This window comes from Pelobates fuscus, chromosome 7 (genome assembly GCF_036172605.1).
Source record: "Pelobates fuscus isolate aPelFus1 chromosome 7, aPelFus1.pri, whole genome shotgun sequence".
NCBI classification, from domain to species: domain Eukaryota; kingdom Metazoa; phylum Chordata; class Amphibia; order Anura; family Pelobatidae; genus Pelobates; species Pelobates fuscus.
Genome location: NC_086323.1, coordinates 54,375,252 through 54,396,169, shown reverse-complemented (window position 1 = coordinate 54,396,169; position 20,918 = coordinate 54,375,252). Strand labels below are relative to the sequence as shown.

Genomic DNA, 20,918 nt, shown 5'->3' with positions numbered 1-20,918 from the left:
CATCCATTCTTCCCTCGGTTTCTCCTTCCCAAGGGGTACCGTCGGTTGATGTTCATGTTGCCAATTTGAGGAAGTTGTGGGATCAGACTCGACAAATTCTTCTGCACAATTCTATGCTGGTTAAGAAACACGCTGATAAACGTAGAAGGTCGGCTCCGGTTTTTGTTCCAGGTGATAGAGTATGGTTGAGTACTAGAAACATTCGTTTAAAAGTGCCTTCCATGAAGTTCGCTCCTCGTTATATTGGACCTTACAGGGTTCTGACTCGAATTAACCCAGTTGCGTATCGTCTAGCTCTCCCATCTGCCTTACGCATCCCTAACTCCTTTCATGTTTCATTGCTGAAACCGCTAGTCTGCAACAGATTTTCCTCCACGGTATCCTCTCCTCGCTCTGTTCAGGTGGAGGGTCAGGAGGAGTATGAGGTCAACTCTATCATCGATTCTCGAATCTCCCGGGGGAGAGTACAATATCTGGTCGACTGGAAAGGATATGGTCCTGAAGAGAGGAGTTGGGTACCTCAAGAGGATGTTCATGCTCCTCGCCTCCGCAGGGCGTTTCACTCCCGCTTCCCATCTCGCCCGGTTCCTTCCGCCCGGTGGGCGTATCTGAGAGGGGGGGTACTGTCAGGGTACCTGAAGCCTCTACCTCTGAGAGAGGTAGAGACTTAGAAGTTTATCCGTCCAGAAGGGCTGTTTCCTCCGTCCCTCGCGGTCCTTCCGGTCATTTACACGCCGGCCGCGAGGGATCCACTTCCTTTTGTAACACGACGCCCAGCAGTCGACGTCATGATGCCAACCCGGACCGACCTGTCACTCGATTGTCTGGAAACTAATCAGGACTCGTCGGAGGCGTGTCTACTCTCCTGAGCCAGGGTATTTAACAGTGCTTCTTCCATTTGCTCATTGCCCTGTCGTGGTTCTAGCCTGTCTAGTCACTCAGTGCTCTTGTTTTCCAGTTATCCTTTTGGTTCCGACCCGGCTTGTTTGTATTACTCTGCTCATCTCTGTTACCCTTTGACTCGGCTTGTTCCTCGCTTACCTGTCTTCTCGTTCCCTCGACCTCGGCTTGCCTTTGACCATTCTCTCTATCTCCGTACGTTAGTCCGGCCATTCTAAGGTCCGGTATACGTACCTTTCTACTGTCTGTACTCTGCGTGTTGGATCCCTGTCCCGATCCTGACAACTGTGCATGGTATTACATTGTCAACCAATTTCTCGATTGTAGAATATACTCAGTGACCAGGACTGGATCTATCTCAAGGCAAACAAGGCATTTGCCTTGGACAGCACTTTTTGGGGGGCGGCAAAAAACGCCACCCCCAAATGCCCAGGCTTATGCCTTGTTTGCCTCGTTTTATGGGGGGCCCAAGAGCTGGCCGGCCAGCCGGCCGGCATCACTCTGCGGCACGCGAGGCAGCTAGGCAGGGAGATCACAGCTCCCTCGCTGACAGCTAAGCTTGGCCATCTGCACGTCCGCCCGCCTTCTTGACCAGCAGACCCACTTGACCCCAGGTAAAAAATTCACCCAGCTCCCCCAAAAGTATGGAGGATGGGTGGATTTAAATGTTTAATAAAATAATGGTGAGTGTGTTTGTCAGTGAATGTGAGTGAGTGTGTGTGTGTTTGTCAGTGAATGTGAGTGTGTGTGTGTGTGATAGTGAATGTGAGTGAGTGTGTTAGTGAATGTGAGTGTGTGTGTCAGTGATTGTGAGTGGGTTTCAGTGAATGTGAGTGTGTGTGTCAGTGAATGTGTGTCTGTCAGTCAGTGTGTGTCTGTCAGTGAGTGAGTGTGTGTCTGTCAATGAGTTAGTGTGTGTGTGTCAGTGAGTGTGTGTGTGTCATTGAGTTTGTGTCTGTCAGTGAATGTGTGTATATGTCGTGTCTGTGAGTGTGTGTGTGTGTCCAGTGAATGTGTGTGTCTGAGTGATTTTGCGTGTCTCTCAGTAAGTGGTCACATCTGGCATTGCTTATGTGTGTCTGTCAGTGAGTGTATGCATCTGTCAGTGTGCGTCTGAATGATTGTATGTGTTTTTCAGATTGTGTCAAATCAGTGAGTGTATGAGTGTGCTGGTCCGTGAGGGTGTGTCTGTCAGTCAAAATGTGTATTAGTTAAAGGAAGAGGTGTGGTCTTGGGTAAATTTAAATTAGGGGGTGCCCGAGATCTGTTATGCCTAGGGCAGCACCATTTTGAAATACACCACTGTCAGTGACCCATTACCTAATCTAATTCTAATATAATATAAACTAAGATATAATATGCACATAACTTATTAGTATCAATGGGGCTTTATAGGGCAAAGTGAAGGCGTGCTGTGCCTGTTGAAATCAATGGGAACTTAACCAGGGAATTAAAAAACACACACTTATAGGCTTTAAGAAGTTCGTCAGCATTACAGAAATTTATAGAAGCACTTATGAAAAGTTAGACACTTTTATGGTTATTCACTAAAGTGAGAATTCAAAGTGAATTAAAAGGACATTTTAAATTTAAAGGGACACTATAGTCCCCAGAACCACTACAGCTTAATATAGCTGTTCTGGTGAGTATAATCATTTCCTCCAGGCAATTTCATGCAAACACTACCTTTTCATAGATAAGGCAGTATTTACATTGCCCCCCTGGGGTACCTCCAGTGGCCAGTCCTCAGATGACCACTGGAGGTGCTTCCTGGAGCAGTGCTGCACAATAGGCAGCAATGCCATTTAGCGTCTCCACGCTCTGCATGGAGATGCTGACATTTTCTCATAGGGATGAATTGTTTCAATGCATCTCTATGAGGAGGTAGTGATTGTCCAAAACAGTGCTTGGCCCTGCCCCATTCACCTCCTTTTCGATTTCAGCCAATTAAATGTTTTCCCCCTTCAAAGGAAGCTAAGGGGGGTAAGCCACCTAAATTGTGGTTTTAGCACTATAGGGTCAGGAATACATGTTTGTGTTCCTGACCCTAGTGTTCCTTTAACCCCTTAGCGACCGAGGACGGTTCAGGACCGTCATCAGCATTTTTGCATTGCCGACCGATGACGGTCCTGAACCGTCCTAACGGTGCAATGTACTTACCCGATCGCCGTCGTTCCCCCGGCGGCGATCGGCGGTGCTCCCGGTGTGGGGAGACTGCCTGCAGCCCAGACAGTCTCCCCATGGGGGATTAGGACCCCTGGGGCCATGTGATCGCTCAACAGGGCGACCACATGGTCACAATAGGTGTCCATCTGTCTGCCTGCAGGGGGACTGTCTGTGCTGACAGGCAGTCTCCCTGCATGTGTAAAATCAGAAAAAATAAATGAAGTTAATGTAAATAAAAATAAAAATTATTATATATGTGTATATATATATATATATGATATATAGACATATATTATACCTATATAATATATGTCTATATATCATATATATAATGTCATGCTAAGTGTATTTTTACATTAATATGTACATATATTAATATAAAAATACACTTATAATTAAATTACACACGTATATATATAATATATATAATAACTATATATATTGTATATATATTATTAAAAAATACAAATAATAAGTAAATTAAATTAAATAAAAAAAATTTAAAATAATAATAAAATTTTTTTAAAAATTACATATCTATATAAAATTTTATTCTAACTGTATTTTGATATTAAAATATATATATTTATAGCAAAATACACTTAGAATGAAATTGTATATCTATCTATGTATATATAAATAAATAAAAATAATACGAAATATACCTATGTCCATATACAAAATGACATAAATAATTATATAAATATACACGTAGACTTCAAATATATAAATATGCATATATATTTAAATTCTACGTGCATATTTATGTAATATTTTTACATAATTAAGTAATTTTATTAATTGCAATTTGAGGGACCTGCCTGCCAACCCAGGCCGAAATTCCAGAGAATTTAATTTGCTAGCACTGTATTTTACCCTGTAACTTTCTATGACACCCTAAAACCTGTACATGGGGGGTACCGTTTTACTCGGGAGACTTCGCTGAACACAAATATTAGTGATTCAAAACAGTAAAACCTATCACAGAGATGATATTGTCAGTGAAAGTGACTTTTTTTCGCATTTTTCACACACAAACAGCACTTTTACTGATGATATAATTGTTGTGATATGTTTTCCTGTTTTGAAACACTAATATTTGTGTTCAGGAAAGTCTCCCAAGTATAACAGTACCCCTCATGTACAGATTTTATAGCGTTTTTGAAAGTTACAGGGTCAAATATATGGGTCAAATATTTTTACATTGAAAATGGCCAGGTTGGTTACGTTGCCTTTGAGAGCGTATGGTAGCCCAGGAATAAGAATTACCCCCATGATGAGATACCATTTGCAAAAGAAGACAACCCAAGGTATTGCAAATGGGGTATGTCCAGTCATTTTTAGTAGCCACTTAGTCACAAACACTGGCCAAAATTAGCGTTTAATTTAGTTTTTTACTTTTTTCACACAGAAAACAAATCTGAACGCTAACTTTGGCCAGTGTTTGCGACTAGGTGGCTACTAAAAAAGACTGGACATACCCTATATTGAATACCCTGGGTTGTCTACTTTAAAAAAAATATGTACATGTGGGGTGTTATTCAGAGACTTTTGACAGATAATAGTGTTACAATGTCACTATTGATAAATTTGAAAAAATATATGTTTTGAAACCGCAATATCCTACTTGTACCTATAACCCTATAACTTGCAAAAAAAAAGCAAAAAAGCATTTAAACACTGGGTATTTTAAAACTCAGGACAACATTTTGAATCTATTTAGCAGTTTTTTTTATTCACTTTTGTAGATGAGTAAAATATGTTTCAAGTAAAAGTAAAAAAAAACATGTATTTTTTTATATTTTTCATCATATTTGTTTGTTTTTTTAAATTAAATTACATGGGATTATATAAATAATGGTATGTAAAGAAAGCCTTGAAAAAAACAATATATAATTTGTATAGGAACAGTAAATGAGAGAGCGGAAAATTACAGCTAAAAACAAACACCACAAAAGTGTAAAAAGAAGCCTGGTCGCAAATGTACAACATCGCAAAAACAGTCCAGTCCTTAAGGGGTTAAGGTCAAAATAGCTGAAGTGAAAAATTCTCATTGTAGTAAATAACTCTGAGTATATCAACACAATTTGTATATTTTGTATGTATGTATGTATATATCTAGTCAGCTAGCTAGCAATCTACATGTCTAATAGGATTGCCACGTATGGAGATAATCATGAAAAGCCTTTTTAAAAAGTGTTGTTTCCTTAAAAAAATCAAACTAGACTAACTGCACTTTATGTTACAGGAGCAAGCATAGAGCCATGCAGAAGTGGATATGCCGGTAAAACTTCCTAATTCTTTCTCCATTAAAACAGGTTTATTCGAAATAGATAAAAAAAAAAACTATTTTAACTGACAAGTGCAAAGGGCAGAGCTTATACCAATGACAGACTGAGAACCAAGATGAAGGTACTCAGTCCCAGGTAAAGGTGGTGTGGGTTTCTAATGTTAATTTTATGACCTCACAAACACAATCTTGGGATGTGATGGTTCATCTCTAACTCAAGGAACACTCCACATACCATAACCTCTAGAGACTGCTGTAGTGGTTATGGTGTCAGGAGTGCCCCAGCACCCTGCCAGTGTATATAATCAAACTTTGAACAACTTGACAACTTATCGGGGTCTGCTGAGTCCCAGTCACCTCTTCCTCTGAACTGGAGCCCAGAAGCTCTGCTAAGCCCTACATTGCTGGCCTTAACTTAGTGCTCCAACTTCCAGGCTGCAGAGGAGGTGACTAGAATCTTGGCACACCCAAATGGTTTGTCTACATACCCTGGCACACCTAGCACCATAACCACTGGAGTGAACTGGAGTGATTATGGTGCTTGGAGTCGTCCTTTTAAAGTTTCTTATTGCTGATTATATACAATATTTGTCAATATTTTATGCACTGATTCCTCATTTTATTTTCATTTAGTATGCTTTTTTTTCCCCCCTCAGTTCTAGTTCCTTGCTACGTAGCTTCGTACGATCTAATTACTGCTGTGACAGAGTAAGTAGCCATGATATTGTTTAACTGGAGTTTTTTATTTGTCCAGGGTAAAATATTTGTCCATGAAATATTTGCACAAATTAAATTCAGTAATAGTTTCTATTGGTGTTCTTTATAATTTATTACCCATATTTACAGTGCCAAAATATTCACACTGCTGTACAATGGATAATATATGTCTAAACTAGTGAGGCACACTGGAACAAAAAAACATCTCAGATGAGCTTAGTGTGGAAGTAGGGTGTCAGTAAACAAAAAACAACTCGCAAATGTAGGCTGAAACAGCAGAAATCTATACAATTTAAAATCAACCAAGCAGGGAGATCACTGTTCCCTCGCCGGCCACACACCAGCCGCTCAGGAGCCCCACCGGACCCCAAGGATCGCACACCAGCCGCCCAGCAGCCCCACTTGACCCCAGGGACTGCACGTTTAGCGCAGCACCCCATTGGACCAAAGGGACATATACACTGGGCTCGGTGGTGTAAATTTTTTTTAAAAATAATAAATTGTCTGTTAGGGAGTTTGTATGTGTTTGTGTGTCTGTCAAAGAGTATATGTGTGTTTGTCAGTGAGAGTGTATGTGTGCCTGTCAGTGAGTGTGTGAGTGTGTATGTGTTTGTCAATGAGAATGTATGTGTGCTTGTCAGTGAGAGTGTATATGTGTTTGTATGTGTGTCTGTAAAAATGTGTACCTGAGTGTGTATGTGTATGTTCCAGTGTGTGTATCTGTGGGTGCCAGTGTGTGTATATGTCACTGTGTGTATATTTGTGAGTTAAGATGTGTGTGTCTGTGTGTCAGTGTGTATCTGTGTGCCACTATGTGCCAGTGTGTGTATCTGTGTGTCATATATATATATATATATATATATATATATATACACACACACACACAGATACACACTGACACAGAGATACACACACTGGCACATACAAACACAGATTTACACACCTTGACACACACCGGCACATACAAACACAGATACACACACTTTGACACATAGATACACACACCTTGACACACAGATACATACACACACACAGATACATACTGTGTGTCAGTGTGTGTATCTATGTGCCAGTGCTTGTGTGTATCTGTGTGTCAGATACATATACACACACACACAGATACACATTGACACACAGATACACACACTGGCACATACAAACACAGATACACACACCATGACACACAGACACACACCGGCACATTCAAAACATTTTGCAATTCTTTTTTTCCTTCCGGTGGGGGGGGATCCATGATGTAGAAACACTATGTCAAAGGGATCCACATGACAAATTAATTGAGAACCCCTGTTTTAATCAATAACCCCTGCTTTAATCAATAACTCCAATTAGTTCCTCTAATCTATATTTTTTTCACATTGTGGCCAAAAACTGATGTGCTCTGTACATGGATTGAGTGCCCTAACACCATTTAGCAAAGGACATGCTAGTTAAATGGATTGTTTGTATTGCTTTTGCTGGGGACAGATCACTGGTGTCACTAGATGTAACTGAGAACAGCAGAACATGAGCCTGAAATTGGGATGGTCCAGGCATATTAGGAGAAACACTTTGGAGAAACACTTTTAAAAGTAAAAGTGCCAAATGACGAACATTAAGGACTCTCACAGACAGTGACACATACCCACAAACACTCTCACTGGTTCATGTATACACGCACGCTTTCAATGATCCGGAAACAGTGTCACTGATCTACACACTTACAGACTCTCCTTAACCTTTACACACATACACACAAATACATGGACTCCAGGGGCGGGCTGGGCCGGGGGGCAGGGAGGCAATTGCCCCCCAGGCCGCCCGAAATTCTTTTAGGACCGGCCGCGGCGGGCCGGCCCTTTAAATGCTGCAGCCGCCGAGCGCTCTGTAAAGAGCGCTCAGACGGCTGCAACAGCTTTTCCCTCCCTCCCCTGTAGGTGGCCGAGCTGCACTCCGGTCCGCGGTCCCGGCCGGAGTGATGGGAAGGTGCACACTGAGTGTGCACCTTCCTGTCAGTCCGGCCGGGTACAGGAAACAGAAACTCCTGTTCCGCGCGGAACAGGAGTTTCTGTTTCCTGTACCCGGCCGGACTGACAGGAAGGTGCACACTGAGCACCATCCTATCACTCCGGCCGGGACCGCGGACCGGAGTGCAGCTCGGCCACCTACAGGGGAGGGGGTAAGAAGGGGGGGGGGGGGGTGGTAAGAAGAAGGGGGGGAGGGGGTAAGAAGAAGGGAGGGGGGGGTGTAAAAATAGGGGAGGGGGGAAGTAAAAAGAAGGGAGGGGGGAAGTAAAACGAGGGGGGGAAGTAAAAAGAGGGGGGGGAGTAAAAAGAGGGGAGGGGGGAGAAAAAGAGGGGAGGGGGTAGAGTAAGAAGAGGGGAGGGGGGAGAGTAAGAAGAGGGGGGAGTAAAAAGAGGGGAGGGGGAGAGTAAAAAGAGGGGAGGGGGGAGAGTAAGAAGAGGGGAGGGGGGAGAGTAAGAAGAGGGGAGGGGGAGAGTAAGAAGAGGGGTGGAGAGTAAGAAGAGGGGAGGGGGGAGAGTAAGAAGAGGGGGGGAGAGTAAGAAGAGGGGAGGGGGGGAGAGTAAGAAGAGGGGGGAGAGTAAGAAGAGGTTAGGGGGGAGAGTAAGAAGAGGGGAGGGGGGAGAGTAAGAAGAGGGGGGAGAGTAAGAAGAGGGGAGGGGAGGAGAGCAAGAAGAGGGGAGGGGGAGAGAGTAAGAAGAGGGGAGGGGGGAGAGTAAGAAGAGGGGAGGGGGGAGAGTAAGAAGAAGGGGGAGTAAGAAGAAGGGAGGGGGAGTAAGAAGAGGGGGAGTAAGAGGGGAGGGAGGAGTAAGAAGAGGGAAGAGAGGGAGTAAGAAGAGGTGGGAGTAAGAGGGGAGGGGGGAGTAAGAAGAGGGAAGAGAGGGAGTAAGAAGATGGAAGAGAGGGAGTAAGAAGAGGGGAGGGGGGATAATAAGAGGGGGGGAGTAAGAAGAAGGGGGAAGTAAGAAGGAGGGGAGATAAGAAAAAGAGGGGGGTAAGAAGAAGAAGGGGGTAGTAAGAACAAGAGTGGGGAGTAATTAGAAGAAGGGGGTAAGAAGAAGAGGGGGTAAGAAGAAGAGGGGGGTAAGAAGAAGAAGGGGGAGTAAGAAGAAGAGGGGGGAGTAAGAAGAAGAGGGGGGTAAGAAGAAGAAGGGGTAAGAAGAAGAATTGGGGTAAGAAGAAGAATGGGGTAAGAAGAAGAAGGAGGGGGTAAGAAGAAGAAGAAGAGGGGGTAAGAAGAAGTAGGAGGGTTAAGAAGAAGAAGGGGGGTAAGAAGAAGGGGGGATTAATAATAAGAAGGGGGTAAGAAGAACAAGGGGGGAGTAAGAAGAACACAGGGAGGAGGGGGTGTAAGAAGAACACAGGGGGGGTGAGAACACACAGAGGGAGGAGTGAGAAGAACACAGGGAGGGTGGAGGGGGGATGAGAAGAGCACAGGGAGGGTGGGTGAGTGTGAGAAGAGACCGCTAGGGGAGGGTGGGGGAGAGGAGAGACCACTAAGGGGCAGGGGAGAGCTCTAAGGGACAGAAGGGACAGCTCTATAGGACAGGGGGCAAGACAGGGAGCTCTTTAACACTACGCGCACACACACACACACAATCCCTATACATACGTATACATACACAGAAACACACAATGCACCCCTATACATACACGGAAACACACAATGCATCCCTATACATACACAGAAACACACAATGCATCCCTATACATACACAGAAACAGAACATGCTTCCCTTACACACAGAGAAACACACAATGCATCCATTGCACACACACAATGCAACCCTTACACACAAAGACAATGCATCATTTGCACACATACACAGAAACATACAATGCAAACCCTTACACACACATGCAAACACACACACACTGTTTTCTTACATACACACAGAAACACAATGCATCTCTTACACTCAATGCACACACATACAGACACACACCTTGCATCCCTTATGCCTACAAACACAGATTCACACAATGCATCCCTCACACACAACCAGAAACACATAATACATCCCTTATACACAAATACACACTGCTTCCACTACACACAAACACACTGCATCACCTGCACAAACTGGTATCCCTATACACTACATACCATAAGCACACATATTAGATAACACATAACACATCCCCTACACACTCCACTCCCTGTGAGCGAGCTCATGGGTGGGTGGAACATATAAGTGGACTTATGAGCGGGCCTTATGGGCATACTCACCGTCAGGCACTGGGGCCCAGACCATGAGCTGTGTAAGAGGCCCCCAAAAAATGGAGCTGCTTCCAATTCTCCCAGAATGTTGAATTTTGTGACCACAGTTGCAAACAGCCTCCAGAGGTCCTGTTCTACACCAGACCAGTGGAGCCAAACTGCAGCCCATCATCATCCTCTTCTAATTGTAAGTAGGCAATCTAGTATATTATTAGTGACACTAATCTATAATTTACCTCACATTAAAGGGACACTATAGCTTAATGAAGTGGTTCTGGTGTCTATAGCTGGTCCCTGCAGGCTTTTTAATGTAAACACACACTGTGTGCAGCACTGGCGTTAGTTCATATGGCAGATCATATGGGTGGGGCATTGTGATGTCACATGGGGGTGGGGCGGCAAATTTATATTTTGTCTAGGGCGGCAAAAATCCTTGCACCGGCTCTGATCCTGGGCAGGTGCACCAGTCTACTGGTGACCCACAGGAGGGGAGTGCACTGATTGCACTGCACTCTCCTCCTGCCCAGACCCGTCTTGACCGCAGTGCAAGTGCCCTCTGCCCCTAATTTACAGTGGCTCACACTCACAACAAGCAGTGCCTGGAGCCCTTTGCAGAGACGGAAACAAAGAGGTTCTGCGGCAGCTGGCCGTCCTGCAAGCATTACATTAAACAGCTGTTCCCCATGCAGCCACAGGTGGCGTTGTGCTGGGAGACTGTGATTACTCTTCACTTCCTCCCAGCCTACAGAGCAGCACATGGGGGAGAGAGGAAGAGGCATGATTTAATCTTGAATAAATCCTCTAAGCAAACCTTTATAAATTTGGGGGGGATCAGCTCTGTTTCCACAGTTTATTGGTATTTACTCTCATCTCAATATTAATATTGAGGGATGTCTAAGTAGTAACATCAGTGTGTGTCAGCAGGGCCAGCCCACAAGGGCCAGCTCACAAGTTGGGTACACCAGCATATTTAATTTAAACGATTCGCTGGTGGTCCACTGGTGCGCACCAGCAGTAGGTGCAGTCAGATCATATCCTCTCCCTCGTGGTTCCGGCGCTCAGTTAGTGAGTCAGAGCACAGGCTCAGAGATTCTCAGCCTGTGCTCTGACAACATTGAAAGTCAGAGCCGTGAAGGAGCGGGTATGGCAAAGAGCTACTGATTAGCATAACATCAATATCCGTTATAAAACCAGAAAAAGGTGGGCATGGATGGTGAACTGATTTGGTGGCGCAATGGGCCACTTGACTGGTTTTGCCCCCCAGGCCTAAGGCTGCCAGCCCTCCCCTGATGGACTCTCACCGGCCCATACACACACTCACTAATACATACATAGACAATGACTTACACACACAGTCACACATTGTTACACATACAAATACTCACTAATGTATACACACACTCACTAATATGCATTTACACACATTAACTGATACACATACGCATACTCTTAAACAGTTGCTTGCATAACACTCTTCTACATTGAGAGGTACAATAAATAAGCAAATTTTTGTCACATGCCTTACATACACTCTTCCTGTTACACATATATACACTGATACGTACACACATACTATAGACTTACATTTAATGGTTCCACCATCAACCATTAGGGAGACTGATTAATGACTGAGAGCATGATTTGTTTTGCGGTCTGCTCCCCTTCTCCAGCTGCCTACCATCGGGGTGTGACATTAGATGTACCAGTAGCCTTTAAGAGACTACAGTGGACTGCAAGGGAGCAATTCACTGTCTCTGCTCCCTTGCAGTTTCACTGGCTCACGCTACTGAGTCTCCACTCCACTGTCTCTTCATTCCGCAGCAGTTTCCTAGCTAAGGAGGATTTCAAGGTGACATGGCAGCCACCATTAGGACATCTCTTGGTTTCCTTATAAGCCAGTCGCTTACAGGTTTTATATTACTTTGATAAACAGGGGAAATCCCAAGCCCGCTCTTGGCCCATGACCGTTGAAGTCCACTGTGCATCTGCTCACTATGCCCAATGGACAGTCTACTCCTACTGGGAGTATAAAGAAAAATGGGCATTATTTACTAAATGTTGTTACATTACAAACGAAAATTCATTTAAAAAAATGTGTATACATATTTTTAGTAAAGAAGGGATTAAGCTGGTCATTATGTTTTGTAGGGTTTATTGTCCATCAGGATGCCTCACTACAAATCTGACTGTATGGGGAACAGATATCTACACAGAGGTAAAAACATACTTAAAGTTTATCTCCACCAAATTGTACAAAAAGAGATCAGAATGATGTTTTTCAGACAGGGAAACACAATCTCATGTTCTTTACCACAAGCATTCTGTCTATTAACATATGAAAGTAAAATGCATAATCAGTGACTATGTTTAAAGGGAAAAGCCAGTGCCAGGAAAACAATCCGTTTTCCTGGCACTGCAGGATTCCTCTCCCTTCCACCCCCCAATCCCCAGTTGCTGAAGGGGTGAAAACCCCTTCAGTGACTTACCTGAGGCAGCGACATGTCCCACATCGCTGCCTGCTACTCCCCCGCCGCTCCACCTTCTGCCTACGTCGGCCGGTGGGCGAGACTGATCTCGCCCACCGGTCGAGGAGACCTAATGCGCATGCGCGGCAAAGCCGCGCATGCGCATTAGCGCACCCCATAGGAAAGCATTGAAAACGATTTTCAATGTTTTCCTATGGGGAATTGAGCGACGCTGGAGGTCCTCACACAGCGTGAGGACGTCCAGCGACGCTCTAGCACAGAAAACCTGTGCTACAGAGCAGGAAGTTCCCTCTAGTGGCTGTCTAATAGACAGCTACTAGGGGAGGACTTAACCCTGCAAGGTAATTATTGCAGTTTATAAAAAACTGCAATAATTACACTTGCAGGGTTAAGGGTAGTGGGAGTTGGCACCCAGACCACTCCAATGGGCAGAAGTGGTCTGGGTGCCTACAGTGTCCCTTTAATTCTCTATCACCTCCCTCCTCCCCCTCCCTCCCCGGTTCCCCTTTAGCTAAAACAAAGTGAACCTAGAGAGAGTTCTCTGTGAGAATAATCAGCACCCTCACTCTTCATGGAGTAACATCCATTTCCCCAGCTATATTGAAGTGAATTTGTCATGGCAGGTTCACTTAAAAGGACCACTTAAAAGCACCCAGACCACTTCATCTTAATGAAGAGACTTGGATGCAATGGCCCTTTAGTCTTAACTCTGAAATCTAAAACAATGATGTTTAATTGATACGCCAATGTTTTCATTGAAGGGCTAAATATACCCCCTTGTAACTGTCTTCCTGACAGCCACCAAAGGTTCTTCAGTTGTGATAACGGATTCAGACTTGGTTCTTACACATCACCTCCTCTGAATACTTATCATAGAGAATTTGATTGGCGGAGTACAGCTCTCACCTCTCATGAGTTTTTCACCCCCAGTGCTCTTCTATGAGAAACATTGGATTGTACAAAAAGACGAAAAAGCAACTTCTGCCAGATGATGTTGTACTGTGTGAGTCCCTTTTTCCTTTTTTTTTTACTTCATTTAAGGGGGGACTAAATTTAAACAGTGAGGAGACACTATAGCATTGGAATACATGTTTGTATTCGTAACGCTATGGTATGCCTTTCACTAACATGAATTCCTTATGCATTAACTGTATAATTTGTCATCATTATAAATATTTGATTACTTGTCTTATTATTAACTGTCTTATTAACAATAAACAAAGCAATTAAACACGGAGTACACGCCTAGCTTATTTCAATTGTATTCTGAGATTGTGATTATTTATTATCCAGTGAAATAGTCATCATGTGATTGACCATGGAAGGATAACATTCAAAACAGGCAAAAAGAGCCAATTGGAGGGGGGGGTTTAAACTTGGCTATTTTAGTCTAATTAGCCATTCAATTTTCTGCTCATTGCAATTTGGTTTTTAGTGAATAAATCCTTTTTGTCAGGAATCAATCTAGCACTGTAAGTTGGAGCACTAACCACTGAGCTATCTTATATTATGCTAAACAGCTTATGGCAGTAACATTGTAACTTGTGAAAATCTGCTTTACATGTGTTTATTCTCCATTTTCAGAATTCCTCCATATGTCTGGCAGCTATCCATGCTGGTCTTATTACAAATGGGGGAGGATATGTGACCGTGGAGAAAGTGGCTGGACAATCGAACTATACAGGATCCACCAGGAATGAACTGACAAGCCTCAGTTATAATAAATCCGTTAATTATTTTAGACTGACCACTTCCTATTCATCGAGCACCAGCACAACACCAACCACTACTAATAGCCCTTCTTCTACCACAGCCATCCTCAATACCACAACCACTGTTTCTGCTGTTTCTAATATATCTTCCACATCCAATGCCATGAGCACCACAATTGATACTCCTGCCCCCTCGATTCGCACTAGCACTGCAGTTAATTTATCTTCTACCTCCAATGCCATCAGCACCACAATTGATACTTCTGCTACCTGGATTCACACTAGCACTGCAGTTAATTTATCTTCCACCTCCAATGCCATCAGCACCACAATTGATACTCCTGCCACCTCGATTCGCACTAGCACTGCAGTTAATTTATCTTCTACCTCCAATGCCATCAGCACCACAATTGATACTTCTGCCACCTGGATTCACACTAGCACTGCAGTTAATTTATCTTCCACCTCCAATGCCATCAGCACCACAATTGATACTCCTGCCACCTCGATTCGCACTAGCACTGCAGCTAATTTATCTTCTACCTCCAATGCCATCAGCACCACAATTGATACTTCTGCCACCTCGATTCTCAAAAGCACTGCAGCTTCCACCTCCAATGCTGCTAACCATGCATCTACCTTCTCTTTCACCTCTTCCAATCCTGATACCACTAGATCCCACGTATCTACTACCACCACTGCTAATACAACTTCCGCAGCCTATACAATATCCTCTATCTTTCCGTCTTCCAGTATTGCTAGCCGTACAAGTACTTTGTCAGAACCTACAACTTATAACCCAACCACCGCAAGTTCATCTGTGAATGTTGGTATGTTTTGTTAAAAGTCAAATTATAATATTTTGTGCTTTATCACAAACAATTCCAACCATCCAGTATGAGAAATGATACCATAGTTTCTAAAACAGAAGAATAATTCAAATATTTTTTTTCTAATTTGGATGGATTTAAATGTAGCAATCTGAAAAATAACATGTAACACACTATTTTCTCTTAACAGTTACTGGCCAATGTTCCACAGCTGCAAACGACATACCATACACAATTGCTTAGTAAGTACATGGTTATTGCTAAAATGTCAGTTATTAATTGCAGAAAATATAATTTGTTTCCTTTATCCAAAACCACGCAACTGATGGTTTCTATAATACAAATTTACAGTTTCTGTTTTCTTATCATTACTCTCTAGTGTGATATGTCCTGGAGGATGCAGTGACAGTGGGGGTATTTGGGGAACTGGAGTTTACACAAATGTAAGAAAAAAAAGCATTTGAATATTCATAAAAATGTTATTAATATAACATTTTTATTTATTTAATGCGTCATGTCTTTTTTATTTCTAGGATTCTCCGATTTGCCAAGCTGCTATCCATGATGGAGTAATCACCAATGATGGAGGAATAGTGACAATCGAGAAGAGGCCTGGTCAGTCCAGCTATGAGGGATCCACACAGAATGGAATTACGTCCAGTTCGTACGGAGCTTGGTCTGGATCGGTTATATTCCATTAACAAAATGCCTAAGTGTTGTTTGAAACTAAACATTAATTAGAAAATACATTTTGTGGTCAATCTATTTTTTGTTTTGTTTTTTATTGTTGTTTTCATGATTTCAACACTATACATAATTACAGCAATGAAAAAAAAGGAAAAACAGATCCTACATCAACAATATAATTGTTAATAGTGGGGGGCATGTCTAACCGCCGAGCGGGAAAGTCACATGGAGTAATCGCTCCGATATCCACCAGGCCCAAAGCTACTAATGTAACGCAGAACGGCTTAGATAAAAGACAACAGAAACGCTAAATCTCGGTGTGCCAGCTACACGAGCCAGATGGCACCATCAAAGCAGCTCAAGATCACAGAGCCGTTGCGACAGGGCAAGAGAGACCGTCTGAAGCAGATGCAAGATGGCGCCGAAATCTTGGCACACTCACCTTCCTCGGAGGGCCCCACGGAGACTGAACTTCTGCCCCTCTCCCCCTAGGATAGCCCGGTCACCAATAAAAGTCTACATATCATGCTGCAAGATTTAAAAGCATCCCTCCAGGCTGATTTTCCACAAATAACTAACGACCTGCAGAAAGACATAGCTAATAGGGGGACAAACCATCCACTTGGAAACTAAAGCTGAGGAACTGTGTACAGCACATTATGAAGTGGTTGATAAGCTGCAGAAAATGGAGGAAGAACATAATGCCATGAAACACAAACTAGCCGATATGAAAGACAGGGCGAGGTGTAATAATATCTGCTTCAGCGGCATTGCAGATTCTGTCTCCTACGAAGCCTTACCGCTATATCTTAAGGTCTTGTGTCAAACCCTTGTACCCCAACTCGAGGAAGCCGCATGGATGTTTGATCGTATGCATTATCTACTCAGACCAGGTCACTTTTCAGTGGACACCCCGAAAGATGTAATTGCACGTTTTCACTACTACAGCTCCAAGGACCAGCTACACACCACAGCGAGGAAACTCCCCAGCCTCCCTGAATTCTACCAGGGAGTCCAGATATACGCAGACCTGACGGCATCAACAATGTTCAGGAGTCCCCAGCCTGTTCTCAGCTCATGTAAACGAGCTAACCCATACCACCACATAATGTGAGATACAATGGCCATATATCAGGCTGACAATAAGGGAGAACCATAACCACAATGCCCAACACAGTATGTATTTGGACGATTAACTGCACAAACATCCTTTAGTTTCATGATATTGAGGAGCTAGCACTTCTCATCTGGTTCATAAATGGTAGCGGGCATATCACCTACCGTCAACCAGGCATAGGGCAGTCTTTAGGATTTAATTATAATATTGTTATATGCATTTAATGTTTATGTTTGGCTATGTAATTATCGGAAATGGTCTACATATTGGTGGAGAATCCATCCACCTCACCCTCTGACCGAAATATGGGTAAAGACCCCCTTCTCTGCCACCTCGGTCTCATTCTTTGCTTGTTTAGCAAAGATTTCATGTATATACCTTATTTGCTCTATGACTCGCTATTACCTTCATCTTACTTTCTTCTTTTCTTATGTTTTTTTACACCCTACATGTCTTTCCACCACAAAGAGAACACCCATCATACACTTAAACAGACCAAGCTTACACATAATGGTACCTTTATTCTACTAATACATAGTGCTCAGGGGCGGCTGATGGGGCAGCCAGAGCTGGCATCGATAGTCCTACCACAGCCTCTATACACCTATTTCCTCCTAGCAAAACACTGCTTTTATGCGCCCAGGGAACCATATCTCTGAGCTATAACCTATCCATGACTACACCTACATTCAAACTTTACTCCTTAAACGTTAAAGGTCTAAATAGATCGCACAAATGCCACCTAGCAGTCCAAAACATGCACAAATCCAAAGCAGCAGTAGTATGTCTTCAAGAAACTCACCTGTGCTCTCATAACCCCCCACAATTATATACAAAAAAATACCCCCAAGCATATCACGCCTACTCCCCACACAATTTAAAAGGGGTCTCTATACTCTTCCACTCAGACTGGGTATTTCAGGAAAGTGCACAAAATGCAGACTCGATGGACCAACTACTGATACTGGTGGGATCATTAAACTGAATTCAAATCACTATAGCATCTGTATACGCCCCTATCGAAGCTCAGATATTGTTCATTCGTAAGACACAAAAAAAGTTTCAATGAAACAAGGTCACACAATAATATGCAGGGACAGTAACTGCAGCTTAGAGGCAGAATTAGATATTAGACGGGAACAAAACAAGGGACCCACCCCCATCTCCAATATGAACAGCAAAATGTTTTCCAAATTAGTGTTTGAGCATGACTACTATGACTCGTGGCGCAATAAATATCCCTCAGAGAAGGATTAAACATATTTCTCATGAGTCCATATGACTTACTCTCGTATAGACCTGTTTGGTGGATAAAAAAACCTTACCAAACATAGATGAGGTGACCTTAGGAGCACAAACCTGGTCCGATCATGCCCCTATCATAGTCCTGTTGCAAACTCTCAACCAGGCTAGAGGGAGGGGGAAGTGGAGACTCAGGGGAAGTGGAGACTCAGGGGAAGTGGAGACTCAATGAGGGGCTGTTGGACGACACCACCACCTTAACTGCTGTCAACAAGTTTGTCTCAGACTATTTCAGAGAAAACATAACTGACTCAATATCTCTGCAATCCCTATGGAGAGCGCACAAAGCTGTAATGAGTGGGGTGTTAATTCAGAGTGGCTCGCGACACACAAAACAAAACCATACAGGACTTTAACAAAACGAATGGATACAATACAAAAGAGGCTCCAATCTCTCTCGATGCAAGAAACAGAAAGGCAGATGAGGGCTCTTAAGATACGGTACTAGATACAGGGCAATAAAGACGGAAAACTGCTGGCTAACAAACTCAAGGTAAAATACCTTCAATCTAAAATTCCCTTCATTCACTCATCCCAAATCTGGCCATGTAGTGGGTAAAATAGTAGTTTTTTCTAAGAGATGTAAATGTCTGTGGGACATTAATAACAAATCTATCCTCGAGTAAGATTGTCTAGCATATGAATAGAAATTATAATCCCTCGTCGTTGGATGTTGTATACGCCAACAGTTTGTCGGTTGATGATTAGTGATGTACCGAACTGTTCGCTGGCGAATAGTTCCCGGCGAACATAGCGTGTTCGCGTTCGCCGCGGCGGGTGAACACATGCGCGGTTCGATCCGCCCCCTATTCGTCATCATTGAGTAAACTTTGACCCTGTGCCTCACGGTCAGAAGACACATTCCAGCAAATTAGCAGCAGACCCTCCCTTCCAGACCCTCCCACCTCCTGTACAGCATCCATTTTAGATTCATTCTGAAGCTGCATTCTTAGATAGAGGAGGGAAAGTGTAGCTGCTGCTCATTTGATAGGGAAATGGATAGCTAGGCTAGGCTATTCAGTGTCCACTACAGTCCTGAATGACTCATCTGATCTCTGCTGTAAGGACAGCACCCCAAAAGCCCTTTTTAGGGCTAGAACATGAGTCTGCTTTTTTTTTTTTTCTGTGTAATGTAATTGCAGTTGCCTGCCTGCCAGCTTCTGTGTCAGGCTCACAGTGGATACTGTGCCCACTTGCCCAGTGCCACCACTCATATCTGGTGTCACAATAGCTTGCATTTAAAAACCAAACATTTTTTTTTCACTGTAATAGATTGAATAGCAGTCAGTGTCCTTCAAGCGGGTGTCAGGCCTTCAGCGTGTACTCTGCCAACCTCTGCCAGTGTACTTTGCCACTCATATCTGGTGTCACAATAGCGTGCCTTTAAAATGAAAAAAAGATTTTCACTGTAAGCTAATAGCAGTCAGTGTCCTTCAAGCGGGTGTCAGGCCTTCAGCGTGTACTCTGCCAACCTCTGCCAGTGTACTTTGCCACTCATATCTGGTGTCACAATAGTGTGCCTTTAAAAAGAAAAAAAAGTTTTTCACTGTAAGCTAATAGCAGTCAGTGTCCTTCAAGCGGGTGTCAGGCCTTCAGCGTGTATTCTGCCAACCTCTGCCAGTCCACTTTGCCACTCATATCTGGTGTCACAATAGCGTGCCTTTAAAAAGAAAAAAAGCTTTTCACTGTAAGCTTATAGCAGTCAGTGTCCTTCAAGCGGGTGTCAGGCCTTCAGCGTGTACTCTGCCAACCTCTGCAAGTGCACATTGCCACTCATATCTGGTGTCACTATAGCGTGCATTTAAAACCGAAAAACTTTTTTCACTGTTATAGATTGAATAGCAGTTACTTGTCTTCAAGCGGGTGTCAGGCCTACAGCGTGTACTCTGCCAACCTCTGCCAGTGGACATTTCCACTCATATCTGGTGTCACAATAGCGTGCATTTAAAACCCAAAAATTTTTTTACACTGTTATAGATTGAATAGCAGTTAGTTGTCTTCAAGCGGGTGTGTCAGGCCTTCAGCGTGTACTCTGCCAACTTCTGCCAGTCCACTTTGCCACTCATATCTGGTATCACAATAGCGTGCCTTTAAAAAGAAAAAAAGTTTTTCACTGTAAGCTAATAGCAGTCAGTGTCCTTCAAGCGGGTGTCAGGCCTTCAGCGTATACTCTGCCAACCTCTGCCAGTCCACTTTGCCACTCATATCTGGTGTCACAATAGCGTGCCTTTAAAAAGAAAAAAAAGTTTTTCACTGTAAGCTAATAGCAGTCAGTGTCCTTCAAGCGGGTGTCAGGCCTTCAGCGTGTACTCTGCCAACTTCTGCCAGTCCACTTTGCCACTCATATCTGGTGTCACAATAGCGTGCCTTTAAAAAGAAAAACAGTTTTTCACTGTAAGCTAATAGCAGTCAGTGTCCTTCAAGCGGGTGTCAGGCCTTCAGCGTGTACCCTGCCAACCTCTGCCAGTGTA

At 43.5% G+C, this 20,918-nt stretch overlaps 1 protein-coding gene across 1 annotated transcript; it reads left to right on the top strand.

The window, feature by feature from the left end:
• The first annotated feature begins 5,315 nt into the window (after positions 1-5,315).
• On the top strand, positions 5,316-16,042 carry LOC134568643 (uncharacterized). The gene is made up of 7 exons (XM_063427291.1): positions 5,316-5,350; positions 6,013-6,064; positions 12,462-12,528; positions 14,384-15,341; positions 15,532-15,583; positions 15,721-15,784; positions 15,875-16,042. Exons 4-7 carry the CDS (start codon positions 14,675-14,677, stop codon positions 16,040-16,042), a joined length of 951 nt encoding a protein of 316 aa, XP_063283361.1. The 5' UTR covers positions 5,316-5,350; positions 6,013-6,064; positions 12,462-12,528; positions 14,384-14,674.
• The last annotated feature ends 4,876 nt before the right edge of the window (positions 16,043-20,918 follow it).